The 21430-nt window shown below is 44.0% G+C and overlaps 1 protein-coding gene across 1 annotated transcript in view; it reads left to right on the top strand.

Moving 5' to 3' along the window:
- FAM241A (family with sequence similarity 241 member A) overlaps positions 1 to 16525 on the top strand; it is a 30290-nt gene extending 13765 nt beyond the window's left edge. The window contains exon 2 of the mRNA XM_060246923.1: positions 16187 to 16525. Coding sequence (XP_060102906.1) covers positions 16187 to 16429 — 243 coding nt within the window. The 3' untranslated portion in view covers positions 16430 to 16525. The remainder of the gene's footprint in view (positions 1 to 16186) is intronic.
- Positions 16526 to 21430: the final 4905 nt, after the last annotated feature.

Below are 21430 nucleotides of genomic sequence, written 5' to 3'. Positions count from 1 at the left end.
AGTTGGGTGAATATTGCGCGAGGACCAGTCTCGGGGAATCCTGGAGATGTTCATCTGTCATGTTGGAATGCTGTGTACTCTTTGTCATTTTCAGATGAGAAAACGCAGATTCACACAAATAAGTTAAACCGAAACAGGAGTGTACAGCTTCACTGCATCTTCTCAAGTTGGGAAATTTGTCTCTAGGCACTAGCTTCCAAAATGATTCTTGCTCAGCATGGGTCATGAGAACGACCCTTGGCACTTACCGTGAGGGGTCCTTCTCCTAAGAGGACAGGAGGACATCTTGGGTGTTTCCCACCGTCCAATCAGGGAGGCAGGAATCTTAAAAAACTTCCCCTTCCTGTGGATGTGGGAACCACCCTCCTTCCAGTTCGGGTGACTCCGAGAAGCAGTAAAGAACTCTTGCAACCATCGCTGCTATGAAAAAAGGTGAGCTAACTGGTGGTCGGTACAAAAACTTGGCATGAGCCTCCCAAACCGACTGAAATAAACTCGTATAGAAACTGAGAAAAAACATGTAAACTACAGGTAGCCTGTGTTAAAGAGTAATCAACAGCTGTATGTGAGACTACAGGAGAAGAAGTTAGATCCAGATACATAGATGCTGCCCAGGGTAGGACGATAGAAGAAGGGGAGGGCAAGATGTCCTCCTGTCCTCTTAGGAGAAGGACCCCTCACGGTAAGTGCCAAGGGTCGTTCTCCCTAAGAGGCGGAGGACATCTTGGGTGCTCCCATAGCAGTATGTCATACCGGGTGGGATCGTCCTACTCAGGCAGCACGTGTTGCAGGATTCGTCTGCCAAAGTTGCGTCCGCCGACACATATGCGTTCAACTTATAGTGTCGGATGAAAGTGGAGATAGATGCCCACGTAGCTGCCTTGCACACCTCCTCTATGGAGGCATTCCTGTTGAAGGCAGCATTGGTGGCCGCACTCCTGGTTGAGTGTGCAGTGATCCCTGGTGGTACTTGAAGGTTTAACGCCTTATACGCCTCCGATATACACTGCTTGATGGCGTAGCTAATTGCTGATTTGGACATCTTCTGTCCCAGTCTAGGAGCCGCTATATTAATGAACATGAAGTCTAATTTTCGGATAGATTCAGTTTTGTAAGATAGACCTTAATTGCTCTTCGCACGTCTAAGGTATGCCATGTGCGCTCCTTGGGATGCTTGGGATCTGGACAGAAGGATGGTAAGTTGATCTCTTGACTCTGATGGAATCTAGAAGAGACCTTCGGTCGGAAGGTAGGGTCCGGATAGAGGACCACCTTGTCCTTGTGGAACACACACACAGTTCCCTCTTAACCGATAAGGCCCCGATCTCTGAAACTCTTCTGGCTGATGTTATTGCCACCAGAAAGATGGTCTTCATACGCATGAACTTTAGGAATACAGAACTTAAGGGCTCGAAGGGAGGACCTGTTAGGGCCGAGAGTACCAGGTTCAATCTCCAGGTAGGAAACCGATGTACTTGTGGTGGAGAACTCATGGAGGCTCCTCTAAGGAAGCGTCGAATATGGGGGTGAGATGAGAGGTCCACGCCGTCCATCTGCTGGAGAAACTGAGGATAAGGTTGCCACCTGACGTTTGAGGGTAGCTGGCTTCAATCCAGAATGGAGAAAGTCCTGAATGAACTGTAGGATCTTGGGGACAGAAGGATGCAACGGGTCCACGGCTTTTCTCCGACACCATCTGTGGAAGGCTTTCCAGGACATGTCGTAGATCCGCGTTGTGGAGCTTTTTCTGGATGCTAGGATGGTGATCGTCACGTCACTTGCATAACCAAGATCTAGGAGAGAGAGCCGTTCAACCTCCAAGCGGTCAACCTCAGCCAGTCTGTATGAGGATGCCACACCGGGCCCTGTAACAGCATGTCTGGACAGATTGGTAAGTGAAGCGGCTCCGCTACTGACATCTGTTGGATTGATGAGAACCAGTGACGTCGCGGCCACCAGGAAGCAACCAGAATGACGTCGGCCCTTAGCAGCCTGATCCTTCTGAGCAACCTCGGAATGATCGGGATTGGGGGAAAGGCGTATAGAAGGCCTTGCGGCCAGGGAGAAGTTAATGCGTCCGTGGCCTCCGCTTGATAGTGGTAGTACCTCGTGTAGAATCGAGGAAGCTGGTGGTTTCTGAGAAGACGCAAAGAGGTCCAACACCGGCGGGCCGAAGCGTTAAGAAAAGCTTCTTGTTGGGAGACCACTCTCCCGATTGAATGCTCTCCCGGCTGAGCCAGTCCGCCTTGATATTGCAAGTCCCCTTGATATGCTCCGCCCTTATGGACTTTAGATGTCTCTCCGCCCATTCGAACAGTTTCACGGCCTCCTTGCGAAGGGAAGTCGACCTGGACCCCCCTTGATTGTTTAAATAGGCCTTGGCAGCGATATTGTCCATTCGCACGGAGTTCCAGAAGGTTGATGGGAAGATTCGCCTCCTCGGGTGTCCACTGGCCCTGGGTAGGTATCTCGTTGAGGGTCGCCCCCCAACCTGAAAGTCTGGCGTCCGAAAGGAGCTGTATTTCCTTCTCTACGAGGAACGTTCTCCCGTGACGCAGGTTGTGGTCCTTCGTCCACCACAGGAGACTCTCCTTGACCTTCTTGGGAACAGACAACGACATAGGGCGCTTCTCCATGATCTGGATCTGATAAGGGCGCAAAAACATCTGAAGTTGTCTGGTGTGAAAAGCGACCCCATTGAAGCGCCTCCAGATTTGAGACTAGAAGACCCATAAGTCGTGCCAGGGTCTGGAGAGATGACAATGGTTCCCGCACTAACTGGAGCACCAATGCCTTGGTCCTCAGTATCTTGTCTTCTGGGAGGAAAACAGAATTCATCCTTGTGTCGATGACCATACCCAGATGTTGTAGCCTCTGGGACGGTTGTAAATGACTCTTGGGAATGTTGATTATGAACCCGTGTTGTTGAAGACAGGATATGGTGTGTATAACGTCCTGCTCCGCACTCTCCCTCAACGAGGATCTTATCAGCAGGTCGTCGAGGAAGGGGTGCACATGTATCCCTCTCTGTCTGAGGATTGCAATCAGGTTCACCAACACCTTGGTGAACACCCGTGGTGCCGTCGCCAGGCCGAAGGGTAAGGCTCTGAATTGGTAGTGAGTCCCATTTACGCAAAAAACGAAGAAACTTGCGATGTGCTGGGAGGATTGGAATGTGCAGATATGCCTCTGTTAGGCCCAGAGAAGACATGTAGTCCTGATGGTGCAGGGACTCCGTTATAGATTTGATGGACTCCATCCTGAAGTGACGGAGGTTGATATGTCTGTTTAAAAAATTTCAGGTCTAGAATCGCTCTCCAGCCCCCGTTTTTCTTGGGTACCGTGAAGAAGATGGAATAGACGCCTTGACCTCTCTGCAATGGAGGAACAGGTTCTATCATTGCAATTTGCAGCAAATGTTGAGTTGCTTTGAGGGTGATGCTTTTTTGTTCTGGGTTTGAGCGAAGAGGAGACACCAAGTAACGAACAGGAGGTGCCCTTTTGAATTCTATGGGGTAACCCCAGGAAACAATTTCCAACGTCCAAGCATCGACCCTCGAGGCCGCCCACGCCTGCTGGAAGTGTAGTAGACGGCCCCCCACTGGAATAGAATTCCAGTCATGCTTTGTTGGGCTTGGGGCCCTTCTCAAATTTGTCGGACCTATCGGGCTGATTCCTCTGGAATCGTTAATTGGAGAAGCCCTTTTTGGAAACTCTGTTTGGACTGTCCCCAGGTTGTTCTTCTGAAGTCCTGTTTTGGTTTGGAGAAGCTGGAGGAGGCACGAAAGGAACCAGACCCGAAGCTTCTCTTATCGGAGCGTCGCAGATACTTGGGCATGGCCTTTTTCTTATCCCGTGTTTCCACCAGGATCTTATCCAGGGTGTCTCCAAATAGCTTTTCTCCCTGGAATGGGTATGCTGACACGATGGACTTTGAGTGCACGTCTGCCGGCCAAGCCCGGAGCCATAACCCCCGCCTTGCTACAGTGCTTGATGCCATTGCTCTAGCGGAGAAAGTGAGGGCATCTAAAGAGGCATCCGCTGAAAATTCGGAGGCCCTAAGGAGTCTGCTGGTACCTTCCAGGACCCGTTTATCCACGTCCGGCAGTAGCTGAGTAAGCCGTCTTATCCAGACGATCGCTGCTCTGGAAACTATAGAGGTGGCCGCAGCTGCCTTGATGGCCAGAGCCGTAGCTTCGTGGCTCCTCTTCAAGGCCAAGTCTATCTTTTTGTCCCAGTTGTCTCGCACCGAGCCATGGCCATCCTCAGCTAACAGACTGTAAGGCTGTTAGGCTAACAGACTGTAAGGCTGCGATTGGTGCATCCACCAATGGTACTTGCAGCATATCGTTAGCAAAGGCAGGTAATTCATAGAGCTTCTTGATAGAATTGGGTACCTGTCTGTTGGTACTAGGTTTGGCCCACTCAGATTTCAACTGACGCTCAAAGAACTCAGGGAAGGGAAAAACCTTTTCAGAGGATCTGAATCTGGGGAAAAACTCCGTATTTCCCTTGGGTTTGTTTCTGGGGTTGGCTAGTGGGTGGGGAGACTCCTGCTCCTCGGGTGATGCTTGTAAGTCTAGAGCAGACAGCACCTTGGCTAAAAGAGGTTGGAACTCTTCTGCCTTGAAAAAACCGTGATGAGGGTTCCGGAACTGCAACGTCCTCTAGCTCCTCATCAGATAAGAATTCCCCCTCCTCCCGATCTCCCCCATAGGAATCATGAGAGTGGGTCTCAGAAATGGATCTTTCGCTCTCCATCTAGTCACAGAGCAGAGGTTTCTTTGAAGCCCTATGGTGGCTGGAGCTACCTCTGGACCTCTTTGGAGAAGGTGATCTGGAGGGGGAACTGGACCTGGGGGACCTGGGTCTCCTATGGCCAGATGCCCTGACTGCTGCCCCCACCGTCTGCTTTATTGATTCAAGAAACTCAGTAAAAAAGGAGGGCCCCATAAAGGGTACGTTACCCAAGCCCGACTGGGGCTGGCAGGTCTGCGTGGCTTCCAGCGCAGGTTGGATCACATCTGCAACTGAGTCTCCCGCCAGGAGGTTGGCATCAGGACGTTCCTGCGTCTGGAAGGTGCATGGCTGAGGTCTGTCCCCGTTTCGCGCCTTTTTGCGCTCCCCAAGATGGCCGCTGCCAGTGGGGAAGAGCCCTGACGAGGAAGCCTCCTCCGTGGCTGGGGAAGACCAGCGCCGCCTGCGTTCGCCTTTGGGTTTTCTCGCCCCTACAGGGCACGTTGCCGGTAGCCGAGGCAAGCTTAGAAGACATGCCGGCTCCGGAGGCGGGCCTCTCGGTTCCGCGCCAGGCGTCAGGAACCAGGTCGTCGTCCATGAACGCGTCTCTTGACCGACGCGCCATTTTCCCTCTCCTCTGCGGCTTGAATGCTGTGCGCTCGGCCGCGGCTTGAGTTTAAACAGCCGCGCCGCTTCTGAAGCGCTGAAGAAAGTGGGGGGGGGGAAAGGAGGCAGAGAAGCTGAGAGGGACTGAAGGACGGATTGAGAAGGCAGAAAAAAAAAATCTGAGGTAGAATATCAGGAGATGAACAACAAGGTAGGAACTGAGGGGAAAGAAAAAGTATCTTTTTTTTTTTTTTTAAGAGATAGGCAAGTAATGAGAAAGGGTAGGAACCTAGCCTAAACGCTGCTACTCCCTGTCGAGGCAGGAAATAAACTGGAAGGAGGGTGGTTCCCACATCCACAGGAAGGGGAAGTTTTTTAAGATTCCTGCCTCCCTGATTGGACGGTGGGAAACACCCAAGATGTCCTCCGCCTCTTAGGGAGAAAAATGTCATTTTTAAGGGTTACTATTTAGTTTTCAAGAGATGCCTTGTTCAGTGAGTAATTTTTACTGATAGCAGCTGCAGTTTCCTTAATGTCCATATCTACTTTGAATGGGTATGACAAGTACTCCACAACTTTTTCAATTCTTTGGAAGTCACAGAATCTTTTTTCGAATTCCTGGATAACAGAGCAGATTTCTGTCACATGCTACTCGTTCTGAAAAACAAAATTTGAATATTGTCCCAGATGGTCCTGCGTATTAGGAAAATGATCAAAAGTGTTGTTTGCAAGGTCAGTCATCATTAGCTCTTGTAGAATGAAACTGTACTCATCATTTCGCCAATGCATTTGTTTTTACCTTGAAGTTCCATGTTCATATCACTTAGTTCGCCTGTAAAGTCAGCAAGAAATGCCAGATCACATAACCACTCCTCATCTTCCAACTCTGCTTTGTCATCTCCCCTCTCCTTCAAAAACCTTATTTCATTCAGCAAATCACGAAATCTTTGCAGAAATTTGTGCCTACTTAGCCATCTTACATCTGTGTGCAAAATGATTTCCGCTGCCCCTTCATCAAGAGTAAGATTGAAAAGCCATCTTTGAAGTGATCTTCCACGAATTGAATTTACAATTTTGAAAGTGATGTCCATGACAGCCTTTGTATTGAGTCTCTTGCTTGCCAAAACTTGCTGGTGAATGATGCAGTGGTAAGAAAGGAAATCTGGAAAGTCGTCATGCTGTCTACAGAGGCCTATGAAACCGTTAACCTCACCTGTCATTGCTCTTGCTCCATCAATAGTGATGGAAACAAGTTTATGCAATGGAATATTACACTTTATCACAAAAGAATGGAAAGAGCTGAATATTTCCTGACTGGTAGTTCTCCCTTTAAAAAAAATCATTCCAAGTAGTTCTTATTTAACACTGAAATCTTCAAAAACCATCCAGATAAAGACTAGTAACTGGGCTATGTCTCTTATGTCTGTAGATTCATCCAGTTGGAGTGAGAAAGCAACACAAACTGAAACATCCTCCAACAATTGTTCAGTTGTGTCTCCACATATCTTTTCTATTCGCCACACAACGGTGTTTCTTGACAATTGTACATCTTGAACAGCAGCTATGATCTCTTTCTTATTCTTAAATCCTTCAAAAAGATTGCTGCTTCAAGAAAACAATCTTTTACAAATTCTCCTCCATTGAAAGGTTTGCATTTCTTTGCAATCAGGTTGCTGACCTTGTAGGATGCCATGATTGCATTGACCGAATGTGACCTTGGCTTCTCCATCAACTGTTGCTGTGCAGCCAATTTAGATTTAAGTTCTTTGAGCTTCAGTTTACGAATTTCACTTTTGGGTGGAAAATCAGCATCAAACTTATTGCTATGCAAAGCCTTATAATGACGCTCCAGATTACCCTTTTTGGGCAAGGATGCAGTAGCGTTACAAAGTAGACAACAACACTTGTCTTTCACCATGATGAAGTAGTCCATTTCCCATTCATCATGAAAGTGGTAGGTTTTGCTCTTCTTTGGAACACTCATCTTCGTTATACTGGGGTGGCTGGGGTGCTAAGTTAACACTGGCTGAATCTGGTCCTAAACTGTCACTGTCCCAAAGTATTAAAGATCAACAGGAACTGAAGACCTCTGGATGATGCCAAAGCCACACATGCAGTTCTAAAAGTAAAAATAAGAATTCATCATACTGGCACCAATAAACAAATACCACCACACCAAACAATCATTAAAAAAACATAAAACCTCTCCAGCAAACCATGAGACCAAGTGGTGCTGGTGATCTACCTCTGACCCCTCCGCGATCTACCTGTTGGACATACCTGTGTTAAGCTATGAGTGTCTGTGATGGTGAAGCAATCCTGGGGTCTTAAATTCATATCCCCAACCCCCTTGTCTTGTGTCCTTAACTAGTGGAGGAACCGTCTGAGACAGAGACTTTCAGAATGCCATTCTGGTATTCTTTTTACCTAAGCTCTGTTCACAAGTTATAATGAACACACATACAATCCACAGACAGTGTACACTTGACTGTTCTTTGTATGTGCATTGAGTAATTCTCGTGTTACTGTCAATACATGTGCAACTCAACATGTAATATAAACCCCACTGGTCCTCAGTTTTCTTTGCAAACTGAATATATTTTGGCAGGAATGCACAAACTAGCAGGATGTTATGTGCATTCATAGTACATGTGAACAGGGCAGTAGGCGTTTACTATGGGGGTCAAATATTATTGGGTTAAGGTTTGAATCCACATTGTTCAGCCAAACTTTAGAATCCAGCCAGTCTCAGGAATTTAGGTTTGATTTGTGAGTGTAGAAGTATTTGCACCTGTATTCTTATTGGAAGAAATGTCAAGATCTGAACTTTCTTGGGGGGAGATGTTCATGAGGGATTTGTCTAGGTCAGGGGTGGCCAAACTTGCTTAATGCAAGAGCCACACAGAATAAACAAAAGATGTTTGAGAGTTGCAAGGCATGAATATCGAAGGGAGGGAAGGAGGAAAAAGATGGGGAGAGAGGAGGTGGAGAGATGGGAAGAGATCAACTTTAAGTGCATTCTCCAAGCCCGCCAACAGGGTGGCAGGGACTTTGAGAGCCACACTATGTGTGTGAAAGAGCCACAAGTAAGTCCCGAGCCACAGTTTGGCCACCCTTGGTTTAGGTATTGTAATAGGAGTGGGTGATAGACCTGTCTGAAATGATCAAGTTACCTGTGTAGCAGGTATAGCTGATATCTGGCGACAGTTAGTCAAGAGGTGGGGTCCTGGTTGGACATTTGATTAGGTTTCTGATTAGGTTATCTTTAAAGCCCTATATGGCCTAGGACCTGCCTACCTTAGGGACCGTCTCTCCCCACATGTTCCCCAGAGAGTACTTAGATCGGGATCACAAAATCTGTTAGTAATGCCCAGGCTGAAGGAGGCCTGATTGAAATCAACTAGAGACAGGGCCTTCTCAAGCATAGCCCCCTGCTGGTGGAACCAACTACCAGATGAAGTGAGGGCCTTGTGGAACCTGGTGCAGTTCCGCAAGGCCTGCAAGACTGTCCTCTTCCGGCTGGCATACAATTGACTGGCACCAGTATTTAAAAGCTGTGGAAGAAGGCCATCGCCATCAGAATAGCACCAATTTAATAGTCTGTTTTTCTGTTTAATTGTTTTAACTGTTTTAATTATTGTTGTTTATTACCGAATATGTATTTTTAATACTTATTAATTTTTATTGCTTCTGGGATTTTATGCTGTAAGCCGCCCTGAGCCTGCTTTGGCGGGGAGGGCGGGGTATAAATCAAATAAATAAATAAGAAGTCTGCACTGGAAGTGAGATTCCTAAGTGGTCTGAGAGGGTAGGTTATTATCCTAAAAGCCCTGGGCTTTAATCATAGCCAGAGAGTTGATGAGTCTCAGAGGTGCACATAACAGAGCCTTCAATTAGGGTGGGTCAGAGTTCTCTTGGGAATCGGCTGCTCCCTCTAATAAAAACCTCTTAATGACATGCAGCCTGATCTTAATTTCCTGGCTTTATTCTCAAACATGGCCCTTTCCTACAGCTCAGACATCATGGGTTCTGAGAAGTCAGTAGGGTACTAAAACAGGCTATCTGACCATGGGGTGCTGCAGAAGATCAAATTATATCCATTTGCTAGCTCATTTTCCCTCTCCATTGTACATAAACGTGGACCTTGAGAGTGAGAAAGCCAGGAACATCAGCTACCATTGAGACTTTTGCCCTGTTTGGATCACAGGCTCATTTCCATCTTCAACTACTGAGTATTGTTGAAATGAGAAAAATGTCAAAGGAAGACCAAAACAAACAAAACTCTTTTCCCACCCTCCATGCTCACACCACTTTGTCATCTTTTAAACATTTTGTTCTGTTTGTGGGAGATAGGGGTGGGTCATTAAGAGTGTTCCCTTTCACATTCCAGCATGGAGTAGTTCCTTTAATTCTTATAAATGATAAATATTGCCCTCAGATTAACATAACACCCTCATTTCATAGACCTTTAAGGTTTTTCTCCTACTTTTTGTACTCGGGGTTGAATAACTGTTTTGGGTTTTTCAAAAAGTCAACTGACAAATATATGCATTACATAATTTACATAACCTGCAACAAGAACTGTCATTTCGTCCATGAAATATTGCACTGAATTAGGGCTAATATAAATATAGTGCAGGGGAGGAAAACATCTGTGGTTTTATTGTTTGGAAAAGACATTAAATGCAAAGTCAGTGTCTGGTACAGGAGGATTGATGGCCTGCTGCAGGTTCCTGTTTATAGAGAAACAGTGTAATGCAAGATAGTGGCAGTGCAACTTATAAAGGTAAAGGCAGTCCTCTGTGCACGCACCAGTCATTTCTGACTCTGGGATGACGTTGCATCATGACGTTTTCACGGCAGACGTTTTACGGGGTGGTTTGTCATTGCCTTCCCCAGTCATCTACACTTTCCCCCCACCAGGCTGGGTACTCATTTTATCGACCTTGGAAGGATGGAAGGCTGAATCAACCTTGAGCTGGCTACCTGAATCCAGCTTCCGCTGGGATCAAACTCAAGTTGTGAACAGAGTTTGGACTGCAGTACTGCAGCTTTACCACTCTGTGCCAGCGGGCTCTTAATGCAACTAATAGTCATTCACAAAGCACTAACACAGCACTGAACCCTGATGAACATGCACATGCAGTGCAGACTGCAGGTCTGATGTGTGCTGAAACATGTTGGACCTGTGCAAATCTCAAATTCAACTTGACACTTGGACTTATTTCTACCTTCAACATCTTTGCAAGTGAGCTAAACAGCCAATATAACTTGTAGTTGGTTTAGGTTCTAGTTTCATTAAATGCTTTGGAAAAATGGCTTCTTTTAAAATAAAATGTTTCATAAAGATTTGACTGAATTGGAGTCCAACTGTGTGGAATTAGAGTTGTTCAGTTACTCCTTAAGAGCTCAGTTGCCATAACAACTTTTGGCAAATCCTTAAGCTTTATTTCCTGTAAATGAAATCATATCTGGATGTTTATTGCCATAAGAGCTAAATAATTTTGTATAGTGCCTGTTTGCTTTCCAATGTTGATTTATTCCTTATCTTTCTGGTCAACACTAACAGATTAATCCTGTTCTTGCTTTTCCTTCCAGCTAAACTACAAGCCATTTTCTGCCAGCCAAATGTCATTCTTGACTGATCAAGCTTTGCTATCTTTTTATTCTTATGTACACACAGATATAATGCCACAGCTGTACATAGTTCTGCTTTCTTATATTTTAGGAAATGCATTGTTTAAGTTTTGTACTCCAAAATGAACTCTAAAACTGTGAAAGCCGCAGAGGAAAAAAGTAGAGGCATTAATGAAGAGTCTTCAGCAGGGCTTTCTTTTGGGGAAATATGCTGGAACAGAGTTCTGGAACCTCTTTGTGGAAGCAAATTCTACAATAAATGTCTAGAAGTTTATGGGAGGGGCACCATGAGTGCATGCCATGAGTTATGACATCACAAAAATATTAAAATTTTAAAAATAAGATTTAAATGAGTGGATGCCTGGTAGCTGCTGTGAGCAAACAGGGAAGCAGCCAGATAGCAAAGGGGAGTTTTTGCTGTTGCTGCTTTAAAGTAGAGGTAAGTTCATAGTGCATGAAAATAATATTGTTTCAAAGAATCCCATGGGTTTCTCCTTCATTTCCCATCTTGAGAGTTCCAGCTCCTCCTCTTCCAGAAAAAGAGCCCTGGACTCCTCAGTATCTGATATTCTACAAGATCCTGCCTCTGAACATGGAGGTTCCATTTAGCTGTCCTGAGTAATATTGACCGACAGACTAATCCTTTATTAATTTGCTACTCTTTGTGTGTGTGTGAGGAAGGAAGGAACCCTTTTGCTCACGGGTCAGGAATAGGGTATTTACTCAGGTTTCTGCTTTCAGGTTGAGACAGGAGAGATGGTATGTAGAAAACAATTGATTAGCAAAGAGATAGGGTTGCCAACTTCCAGAAGGTGGATGGAGATCTCCTGGGATTGCAGCTGATCACCAGGGGACAGCAATCAGTTCCCATTAGTGGCCATTTTGGAAAGTGAGCTGTATGGCCTTACAACCCCACTGAATTCCCTCCACCGCCCAAACATCCTCCTCCTCAGGCTCCACTCTCAAAATCTCCAGATATTTCCCAATGCAGAACTCGTAACCTTAAAATACATGGTCTGGAGAAACTTGTATTATGACACTGGGCCTCAGGCAGTATACAGTTCTAACAAGCAGAACTTGGCAGAGAGAGAGTCCACCCCACAAGACTGAACCAAGTCACACAAATAAGGAGAGGGGGGCAGACCATTCAATTGTAACATACACAAAAAACAGCACATTTTAAAACAACTAATGAAGTCGGTAGAAATCCCCATAAACTGGCAAAGTAAGCAAGAGGGCCCATGGATGTTAAGTCACAGGTTACGGATGAAGGGACGGTTAGGTTTAGGGTGAGGTTAAAGGTAGCTTGCATATCATACTGAAAGGTATAGTGTTGATGCAGGAAAGTTTAGGATGTTTTTCCATTCTATACATATGAGCCTATAGGAATCATTACAGTGAATAAGGCCATAGGGTTAGGGTTACGGATTGAGTCACAGTTAGGTTATGGTTTGAGGTACAGTTAGGTTTAGGGTGAGGTTAAAGGTAGCCTGCATAGGCTGAAAGGTATAGTGTTGATGGGGGAAAGTTTTGGATAGTGTTGATGGGGGAAAGTTTTGGATGATTTTCCATTCCCCATTGCAGCCTATGGAAATAATTACAGTGAGTGAGCTTATAGGAATTGGATGGGACAGGGTTAGGGTAAGGGTTATGCATTGAGTCACAGGTTACAGTTTGAGGTACAGTTAGGTCTAGGGTGAGGTTAAAGGTAGCTTTCATATCTTACTGAAAGGTATAGTGTTGATGGGGAAATGTTTTGGATGTTTTTCCATTCTCATTGTAGCCAATGGGACTAATTACAGTGAGTGGGCCCATAGCGTTAGGGATGGAGTCAAAGTTAGGTTACGGTTTGAGGTATGGTTAGGTTTAGGGTGAAGTAGAAGGTAGCTTGCATATCATACTGAAATATATAGTGTTGCTGGAGGAAAGATTTGGATGTTTTGCCATTCCCCATTATAGCCAATGGGAACCATTACAGTGAATCGTCCCATAGGATTAAGGATAGGATTAGGATTACGGATTGGGTCAGAGTTAGGTTACGATTCGAGATTTGGTTAGGCTTACGGTGAGGTTAAAGGTAGTTCGCATATGATACTAAAAGGTATAGTGCTGATGGGGAAGAGTTTTGAATGTTTTTTCATTCCCCATTATAGCTTATGGGAATCATTTCAGTGAATGGGTCCATAGGGTTAGGGTTAGGGTTACGGATTGAGTCACAGGTTACAGTGCGAGTAGGGTGACCATAATGTCTGAAGGCCAGCCAGGGACACGTTGGGGGGGGGGGAAGGTAGGGGTGCGCGTGCGCTCCGCGCGTGCTCCGCCGGAAACAGGAAGTGACGTCACTTCCGGTGACGGCATGCCACCGCCGGAAACAGGAAGTGACGTCACTTCCTGTGACATCATTTCCGGTGACGGCATGCTACCACAGGAAACAGGAAGTGACATCACTTCCTGTGACATCATTTCCCCCGCGTCACCTGCCGGAAATGGGAACTGACATCACTTCCCGTGACATCATTTCCCCCAAATGCCACTGCCGGAAACAGGAAGTGACTTCACAGCACTTCCTGTGACATCCCCAAAAATCCCCCAAATATCACTGCCGGAAACAATTTTGTTCTGAAATCCTGTATATACTTCATCAGTATATGGGATAAGGCACTTTCTCAACTGTGCTGCATAATGCAGCCTATTTATTTTGTCCTGTTTGCTCTGTTGGCTCTATCTGCGCCACCTTCATCACTTTCGGGGTGTGGATCCCCCAGTGGGGTGGTCTCCCGACTCCCTCCGCCGGCTGTTTCTGATAGCCCTGCGCCCCCTCTTTCATTTGATATGTGTCCCGTGCGGGTGCCACCCTCCCGCCGGGAGATGCCGCAAAATGAGCCCCCTTGAGGCTTATGGCGGCAGGGCTCGGGGGAAGCGAGCTAGACTGCTGTTCTTTTGAGGGGTTATAGAGTGTTTCGAGCCCGTCCCTGTGGCATCGGTCCCATCGTTGTGGGGCCCAGGGGGCCGGCGCAGCGGCACGCCGAAGCAGCCTGTCACTAATAAGACAGGTCGAGATGCAGGACAGGAACCTGGAAGTGACCGACAGGCTGCTTCAGGGTCGCTCCCTCCCTCACTCACCGCCTTCCCCGCCCCCGCACGCTGCCCCCGGCTCTCTGGCTGGCTAAACCGGGACCTCAAAATGGTCCCGGTATACCCAGCCCGGGAGCCGGGAATTGGGGGCCAGATCCGGGAAAGTCCCGGGGGACCGGGACGGTCTGGCCACCCTAAGTGCGAGATACAGTTCGGTTTAGGGTGAGGTTAAAGATAGCTTTCATATTACACTGAAAGGTATAGTGTTGATAGGGCAAAGTCTTGGATTTTTTCCATTCACCATTATAGCCTATAGGAATCATTATAGTGAATGGGCCCATAGGGTTTGGTTAGGGCAGCTGTGTTGGTCTGAAGCAGTTGAACAAAGCAGCAACCAGATTTAAGACCAACCAGATTTTATTTAGAACGTAAGCTTTCGTGTGCTTTCTTAAGCACACTTCATCGGACAAAGGGATCAGGAATTGTGGGCTGAAATACAAGCTGTTTGTAGATTAAGTATGCAGCCTGGTCACATGGTAACACAGTGTAGCTTGGCCATTTGGTCTGATTAGCCATGCCATAAAAGGTAATAAAGTCCTCTGCCAGTTGGTATTTCTGTAAATCTAGGTGAATCACAAAAGGACTGGTATTTCCTAGGAAATTCCCTGCCTCCTGACAGTAGAGCATGTGCAAACTTTAGGGTTGGTATTAGAAGACACAATTGATTTCCCTGGCTGTTACCCTGAAGCTAAATCCCTATCATATGCCTTTCCACTGTTTGCCCTTTTTTATTTGATAGATGGTAAGCCTGAAAGCAGAGTATCAGCATTATTTTAGGGGTTTTTTTCAACACTTTCTTTTAAAGTACTTTAATAAGAAAAATATTAAATCCAGTAGGTGCTAACTCCATCTGCTCGTGACTGTCCAACCACAAAGGTTCCACTACTGTCAGACATGTTTTGTGGTAGAAATGTCATCAAATCACAGCCAATTTATGGTGACCACACAGGGTTTTCAAGGCAAGAGACATTCAGAGATGGGGTGCCATTGTCTGCCTCTGCATAGCAACCCTGGACTTCCTTGGTGGTCTCCCACACCACTACTAACCACAGCCAGCCCTGCTTAGAACTTTCAAGATTAGACATGATCAGGCTAGCTTGGACTATCCAGATCAAGGTGTGACCCTAGACATGTTTGGTGTTGGGTCATTCTAGTTCTGAGGATTAATTATTGCTTTTGATCACTTTTGAGGCCTCTTAATGCTTTGCTGTGACTCCTTTTGGGATATGAAATACCACAAGCAAAGTTTTTTACTATTGGCTAAACCAGGGGTGTCGAATTCATTTGTTATGAGGGCCGGATCCAACATAAATACCTAGTTGGGCTGAGCCGTGTGTGTCATAAAATGTAATACCAGGTAGCAGAGATATAAACTTTATAAAGGACACAGACAAACACTGTTAAAGATTTTTTAAAAAACCCTTAAAATATGCTTAAAAGATTAGCACTCCTGCAATATTTTGTTTAACAGTTTCTGGTAATTGACACCTCTTGCTCTGAATTATTGCATCAAAATCTGGAGACAACATCTATGCTGTAGTAATCTTGAGTATGTTGTTCAGGTGTGTGTAAGTTGCAAACCTACTTTTGATTTATTGATATTCATTACAGAAATCCTGTAGCCAATGCTTTGATCCTAAGACTCAGCGGAAAACATGAAATAGCTGGGCATTACTAGCTTTTGGACATAAGTTGCTTCGTGTGCTGGTCAGCCATTGGAGAAAATAGAGGCTTTGCTCTGTAACTCTTGGGCAATTGAACGATCTTGGCAAAGAGTGATGCAGAAGGAAGCAGATGATAGTGAGTTGCTCACAGGCCTGATAGGAGCCCTTTGGGGGCCTCCGGTCCTTGGGCCGCACATTTGGCACCCCTGGGCTAAACACTCTTGTGAGGAACAACAAAAATCCTGAACGTGACATGTCTGTGATTTAAATAATGGTATAGTATTTAAAAAAAAACTGAAATCCTTTTCAATCATTATTTAAGTTTAAGTAAAAAGTTAAAGAAATAGGGTTTCTACAAATAGAATTGATATATTATGGATTTGTCTGCTTGTCTTTTCTGGCTACAGGTCCAAGAAGGAAGAAACAACAATGATGAACCTGTTATAGATGACTATAAAAAGATGGGTACTCTCTTTGGTGAGATCAACAAAAGCCTCATCAGCATAGGCTTCACAAGGATATACTTTGGAGAACGGATTGTGGAACCTGTCATAGTCATATTCTTCTGGGTTATGCTTTGGTTCCTTGGTTTGCAAGCCCTTGGACTGGTTGCTGTCCTGTGCCTTGTCATTATTTATGTGCAACAATAAAGTACAGTGTGTGTCTGCTGAACAACGATGCCATATCTCGATGGATTTATGTACTTAGCCAAGCAGGAATGGTGTATTAAAAGCTATTATGCTGAACCCTGTAGCCAACTTCTATACTCTTTCTTTTCAGGTTATTATCTTTGCAGTTCAAAAGGAATCTAAACATTTCTGATTCAGCATGAACGATCAGTACAGGGGGAATCTTAGTATAAGGCCATGGAACATAATGTATTTGAATGATCAGAGGCTACTGAATTAAAGTAGTGCCTGTGAACTTCAGTTCTTTCTAGTATAAAACATCTTTGTATAAATGATTGGCATCAATTTTATATTTGTGCTATCGCTGCTTTTAATTGATACCTATGTTTTGTATTGGAAACTGAACTTTAAAAGGCCAATTTGTATAAGCTTTTATGCTTTTAATGATTTTTTAAACTGTAAAACTCTTTGCAGACTTTTTTCGCTTAAATTCTTATGCAGTTAATTTTGGGTACCTACACTACTGTATGAACATACACCATCTACCAAAGTGAATCTGCGTTTGTCTGACAGACTTGATGCCATTAATGCTATGAGTTGTATTCAGATTAACTCTTCTTGCACAAGGGGAGACCTGCAAGTTTTGTGGATTCTCCCTTCAAGCTGCAGCTTCATGTGCCATTTCTCAGATTGTTCCCAAGGGCCCCATGACTCTCAGAAGTGGCTTTTCAAGGGGTCAGGTGGCTGCAACAAGGAGGAGCATGCAGAAAGGATCCATTCTGCAAGTGGACATCTGCTTGTGATTTCTAGGCTCCAGCCTAATGCCTGGATCATAGGGGGAAAATCATTTTGGACTTTTCAGATAGCCTGAAAGCATCATTCCCTCTCTAGTCATGTTTCTATTGTCAGTTCACATTTTCAAAAGAGATATACCAGTAGCCAAAATAAAAATGCTGTCATTTAATGCAGTTAAGTTAGAAAGCTATTATACAAATGTTGAAATTCATGCAAAAACAAAGCAGACTCAGCTACACAAAACACTCTTATCTATACTCTTCCCCATGTTTCTTCAGCCATGTGAGGAAAGTTCCTTGGATAAACTGTTTGGGCCTAGACATCTCAATTCTGACCAGTTTGTAATTAGTCAACTCAGTTTGTAAATGCTCCTGCTGCTACTGTGTACTAAAGCTTTCTAGACACAGTTGTGATCATGTGCAAAAACATCCAGGGTAATCAAGAACCATGGGAAACGTGCTTTCAGTTATTCCTGACTAGTATAAAACATTAAAGTTTCATTTAATAGATCATGGTTAATGCTGCTTGTTATGCATCTTATAATTCAGATCATGTTATCTAGTTCATTCCTCTCACAGTTTCTTATAGATTGTTCCTTGGTAAAGCTGTGTGCATGTACTGCATTTATAAATTATTGTGACTCTGGTTATATTGACTTGCAAAGTGAAAGATTTATTTAAATAAGAGGGTTGTGGGGAAATTAGAAGAAAGTGAAACCATACAAATGCAGTGACAATATGAAGGAATTATTTTGCATTTTTTGTTTTATGCATCTTGTTGTATGGCTGCTACAGGTCACAAAACCCATTTTTTCTCCTTGGAACACTGCTTTACTATGTTGTTCGAAAAACAATGGTGGCTTTAAAAAAACCGTTTCATTCTTCAATATAATTACATCTTTTTCAATACAGAATATAGATTGCAAAATAAAATACTCAGAATTTTAGCAGCTCTGGGTTTGGGATGTATTTTGCTGTAATTTTAGTATTGCCATGTATATTCTGCATCTTTGTATGAATTTCTGGAGTCAAGTGTATCAAGTCAAGGGAGATCCATCAGTACTCAGTGGAAGAGAGTAAATGCAATTTTCTACCTCCTTCCCTCCATCTTTTCTCCCTTAATCTCCTTAGAATCACAGCCTCCTTAATCTCCTTAGAATCATAGAGTTGGAAGATATCTCTAGTGTCATCTAGTCCAACTCCCTGCACAATGCAGGAAATTCACAAATACCTCCCCTCTACACACCCCAGTGCTCTTTGCTGAAGATGGGAAAAACACCCTCCAGGATCTCTGGCCAAACTGGCCCTGGAGAAAAATTGCTACCTTTTCCAGTTTATCTTCCCCCTACTTCCCTGTCACCATTTGGCTCTGGCACACCCCCCCCTCAAGCTACCCACTTCCTTCTTGCCACATTGGCTCGTATTCCCTTCCAACTCTGACTTCCCCATACCTTCTACCTGCTTGTCTTCTTTTCAGGATGGCATGAGTACGCACAACTGGGTCAGACTACTCCCCTTACCTGTTGTTGATGGCCATGGCAATGATTTGCATGCAATTTTGCAATGGCAAGGGCAAATGCCACTTAAACACCAGAGTTTTTAAATTTACATTTATTAAGTTGGGTGTGCTGTACCCTGCTTTTTAAAAACCTGATTTTTTTCCTACAAACATCACAGTTCCCCTAGATCTGAAAGAACCATGAATTTACCTACAGATAAGCTAGTTTGATGTGAAAAATAAGTGAACCAATTCTCTTTCTCCTGTGCAACTTGCTACATACAAAGGGCTTCTTTCTAATGAAGGGAGAAGTAGTTGATCTTGCTGATTTTTAGAAAGGTACCTTTATTGTACTGAATGTGCCAGTATCTATCAAGTGTGCAAGATGAAGACTACTGGTTTTGTAGTCAAGGCCAGTGACTTCTTGGTGTACTGTGACTCTGACATGCACTTGAAGTTTCTTCACCTGCAATATCTGTTCCATTCATTTCAGGAAAGGATGGCAAGTCTATATGCAAAAAAGATGCTTTCTTAGAGGTACAAGTTCCATTGAAATATATGGATTATCACCATATGCAGAAGAGTTCCATATGAACTTTGGGTATCTAGATAAAGATGTTTGTTGCATGCTTTGAGACAAATGTTAGGATTGAAAATGTCAGGTCCCAATTATTGAAATTTCTGTTTTGAAGGAGGCAGTGTCCCACATTTTAAAGAGCAAAATATTAACTATATTAATATGTTCTAATATTAATATTCTGTTTCAGGCAAAGTTCAGTACTGCTCCAGTGTAAAAGCCATTGGAAAGCATGGGAAATATGTAGAAAAGTTGATAGTGTTGAATTTTGACATGTTCATTTTGAAGAGAATCTGTTGACATCAAGAGGATTTCTTACACCCAAATTCTCATTTGTATATATGTATATTTTATTTATGGGAATATATTTATAGCTTAAAATAAATAATATGACCAGTGATATTAAATGATAACTTTTGGAGCATATCATAAGGTTCTGCATTCATGGATGTATTCATTTTAAATGCTTTGTTACTCCATACTATGTTCATGTCATGAGGGGGGGGAGGGAAAATGCTCTTCAAATATAGTTACAAGAGGAAGACCTGTGATTACTGATGGGGAAAAGAGAAACCCAATTTTACCTTTTACTAGTCTGTACTTCCTTCCATTTTATAGGTCCATTTCTCCCATGTGTAACCCAGTCTGCCAATCCCTGTTTTTTCTTCTTTCACCATCCACCTTATTGTTCTTCCACTTCCAACCTGCTTAACTGCATACACATACTCTTCCCCTTATCTTGGTGTTTCTTCTCCCCTGACCAATCTCCTACCCTTTGTCTTTTTGATGTCTTCATACAGCATCCATAATGGCAGCTGATTTGTTTTCTGCAATGTCGGCAAAATGGCAGGCATCACAAGCTATTTTTGGATGATTGTTCTAACGCCCTCCTTCTCCTTTAGATTTCAGATTTATCTTCAGAGCTGTGGGGTTACCTTGCATTTGCGTTTACATACACATATACCCTAACCTAGAGATGTTTGCAGTTTTTTTTATCTACACAGGAGGAACACCTAAACACCTATCATTATTAGATACATGATTTGAATTACTGTTTACAGGAAACTAATCAAGATTCAAAGGGTCATACACAGTGTTTGCAGAGCGTTCCCAGACCTACATTTCTGCTACAGCACCAGACAGCAAAGATCACTGATTCATCCAGTATTGTGTATAGGGCCACATGACTGGATGAAGTCAAGGGTATGAATTGTGATCCAGACACCAATACATGTACAGAGGTGCTTTTTTGCTTACATGGGGTTCTTTGGTTTAGACTGTATTAATAGGTTGGGGGGACATCATTTGCACTGAAGCACTGTTATACACAAACTGACCACAAGATGAAATTGTTTCCTTTTCAATATTTGTATAAACTATAATTTGAAAACGCTTCATTATGTTTTCTAATAAAATATTTGCTCATTACACATTGTTCTTCCATTTTTCTGCCTGGTATTTGCCATGAGATATCTAAATTTGCATGGAAAGCTCAAATGGCAAAGTTGTGTTATTACATTATTTTGATTCAATACAAGGTTCAGTCAGTGGAAGTCAATGTTACTTCACAAGACAGACTTTCATAGGTACAAAAACTTAAGTTATAACTGACAGTTTGCAACATCAACATAAGCTTTCATATTGGAAGTGTTCCTTACCAATCCACAGGGATCCAGGAATCCAAAGGGTTATCTGAGGAGTTTCCTTGCAAGCAGCAGAGCTTCTGAGAATCCTTCACCCAAAACTAGCTATATGCCTTGCCCAGTGTAAGATAATTCAGGGATCAGCCCCTGATTTAATATTAGGAGTTGCAGTCAAAGGGGGGGATCAGAGCTCTGATCTATCCACAGAAGTTGTATGCACCTAAGGAACACTTCAGATTCTAGATTTATAATTTAAACTAGGAGTAAGGCCGGTTGTGAAGAAAAAAATAATGGGCTCTTGAAAGAGGCTCTGTACAAGTGCCTGTCACCCTTGCTGTCTCTCCCCTCCCCCAACCTCAAGGGGAGCTTATCTCTGCTATCTAGAGAGCAATTGTAAATCTGCGTGATCTCCAGTGGTTCTGTAGGAGGAAACTGCATTATACCTGCCTGAGGTCCCACCCCTTAAATATCCATTAATTTCCTAACCTGGAGTTGGCAACTCTATCTCCT

This window comes from Heteronotia binoei, chromosome 9, assembly GCF_032191835.1.
Source record: "Heteronotia binoei isolate CCM8104 ecotype False Entrance Well chromosome 9, APGP_CSIRO_Hbin_v1, whole genome shotgun sequence".
NCBI classification, from domain to species: Eukaryota; Metazoa; Chordata; class Lepidosauria; order Squamata; family Gekkonidae; genus Heteronotia; species Heteronotia binoei.
The sequence above is the reverse complement of the archived record's forward strand: the minus strand, read 5'-3'. Positions and strand labels throughout refer to the sequence as shown.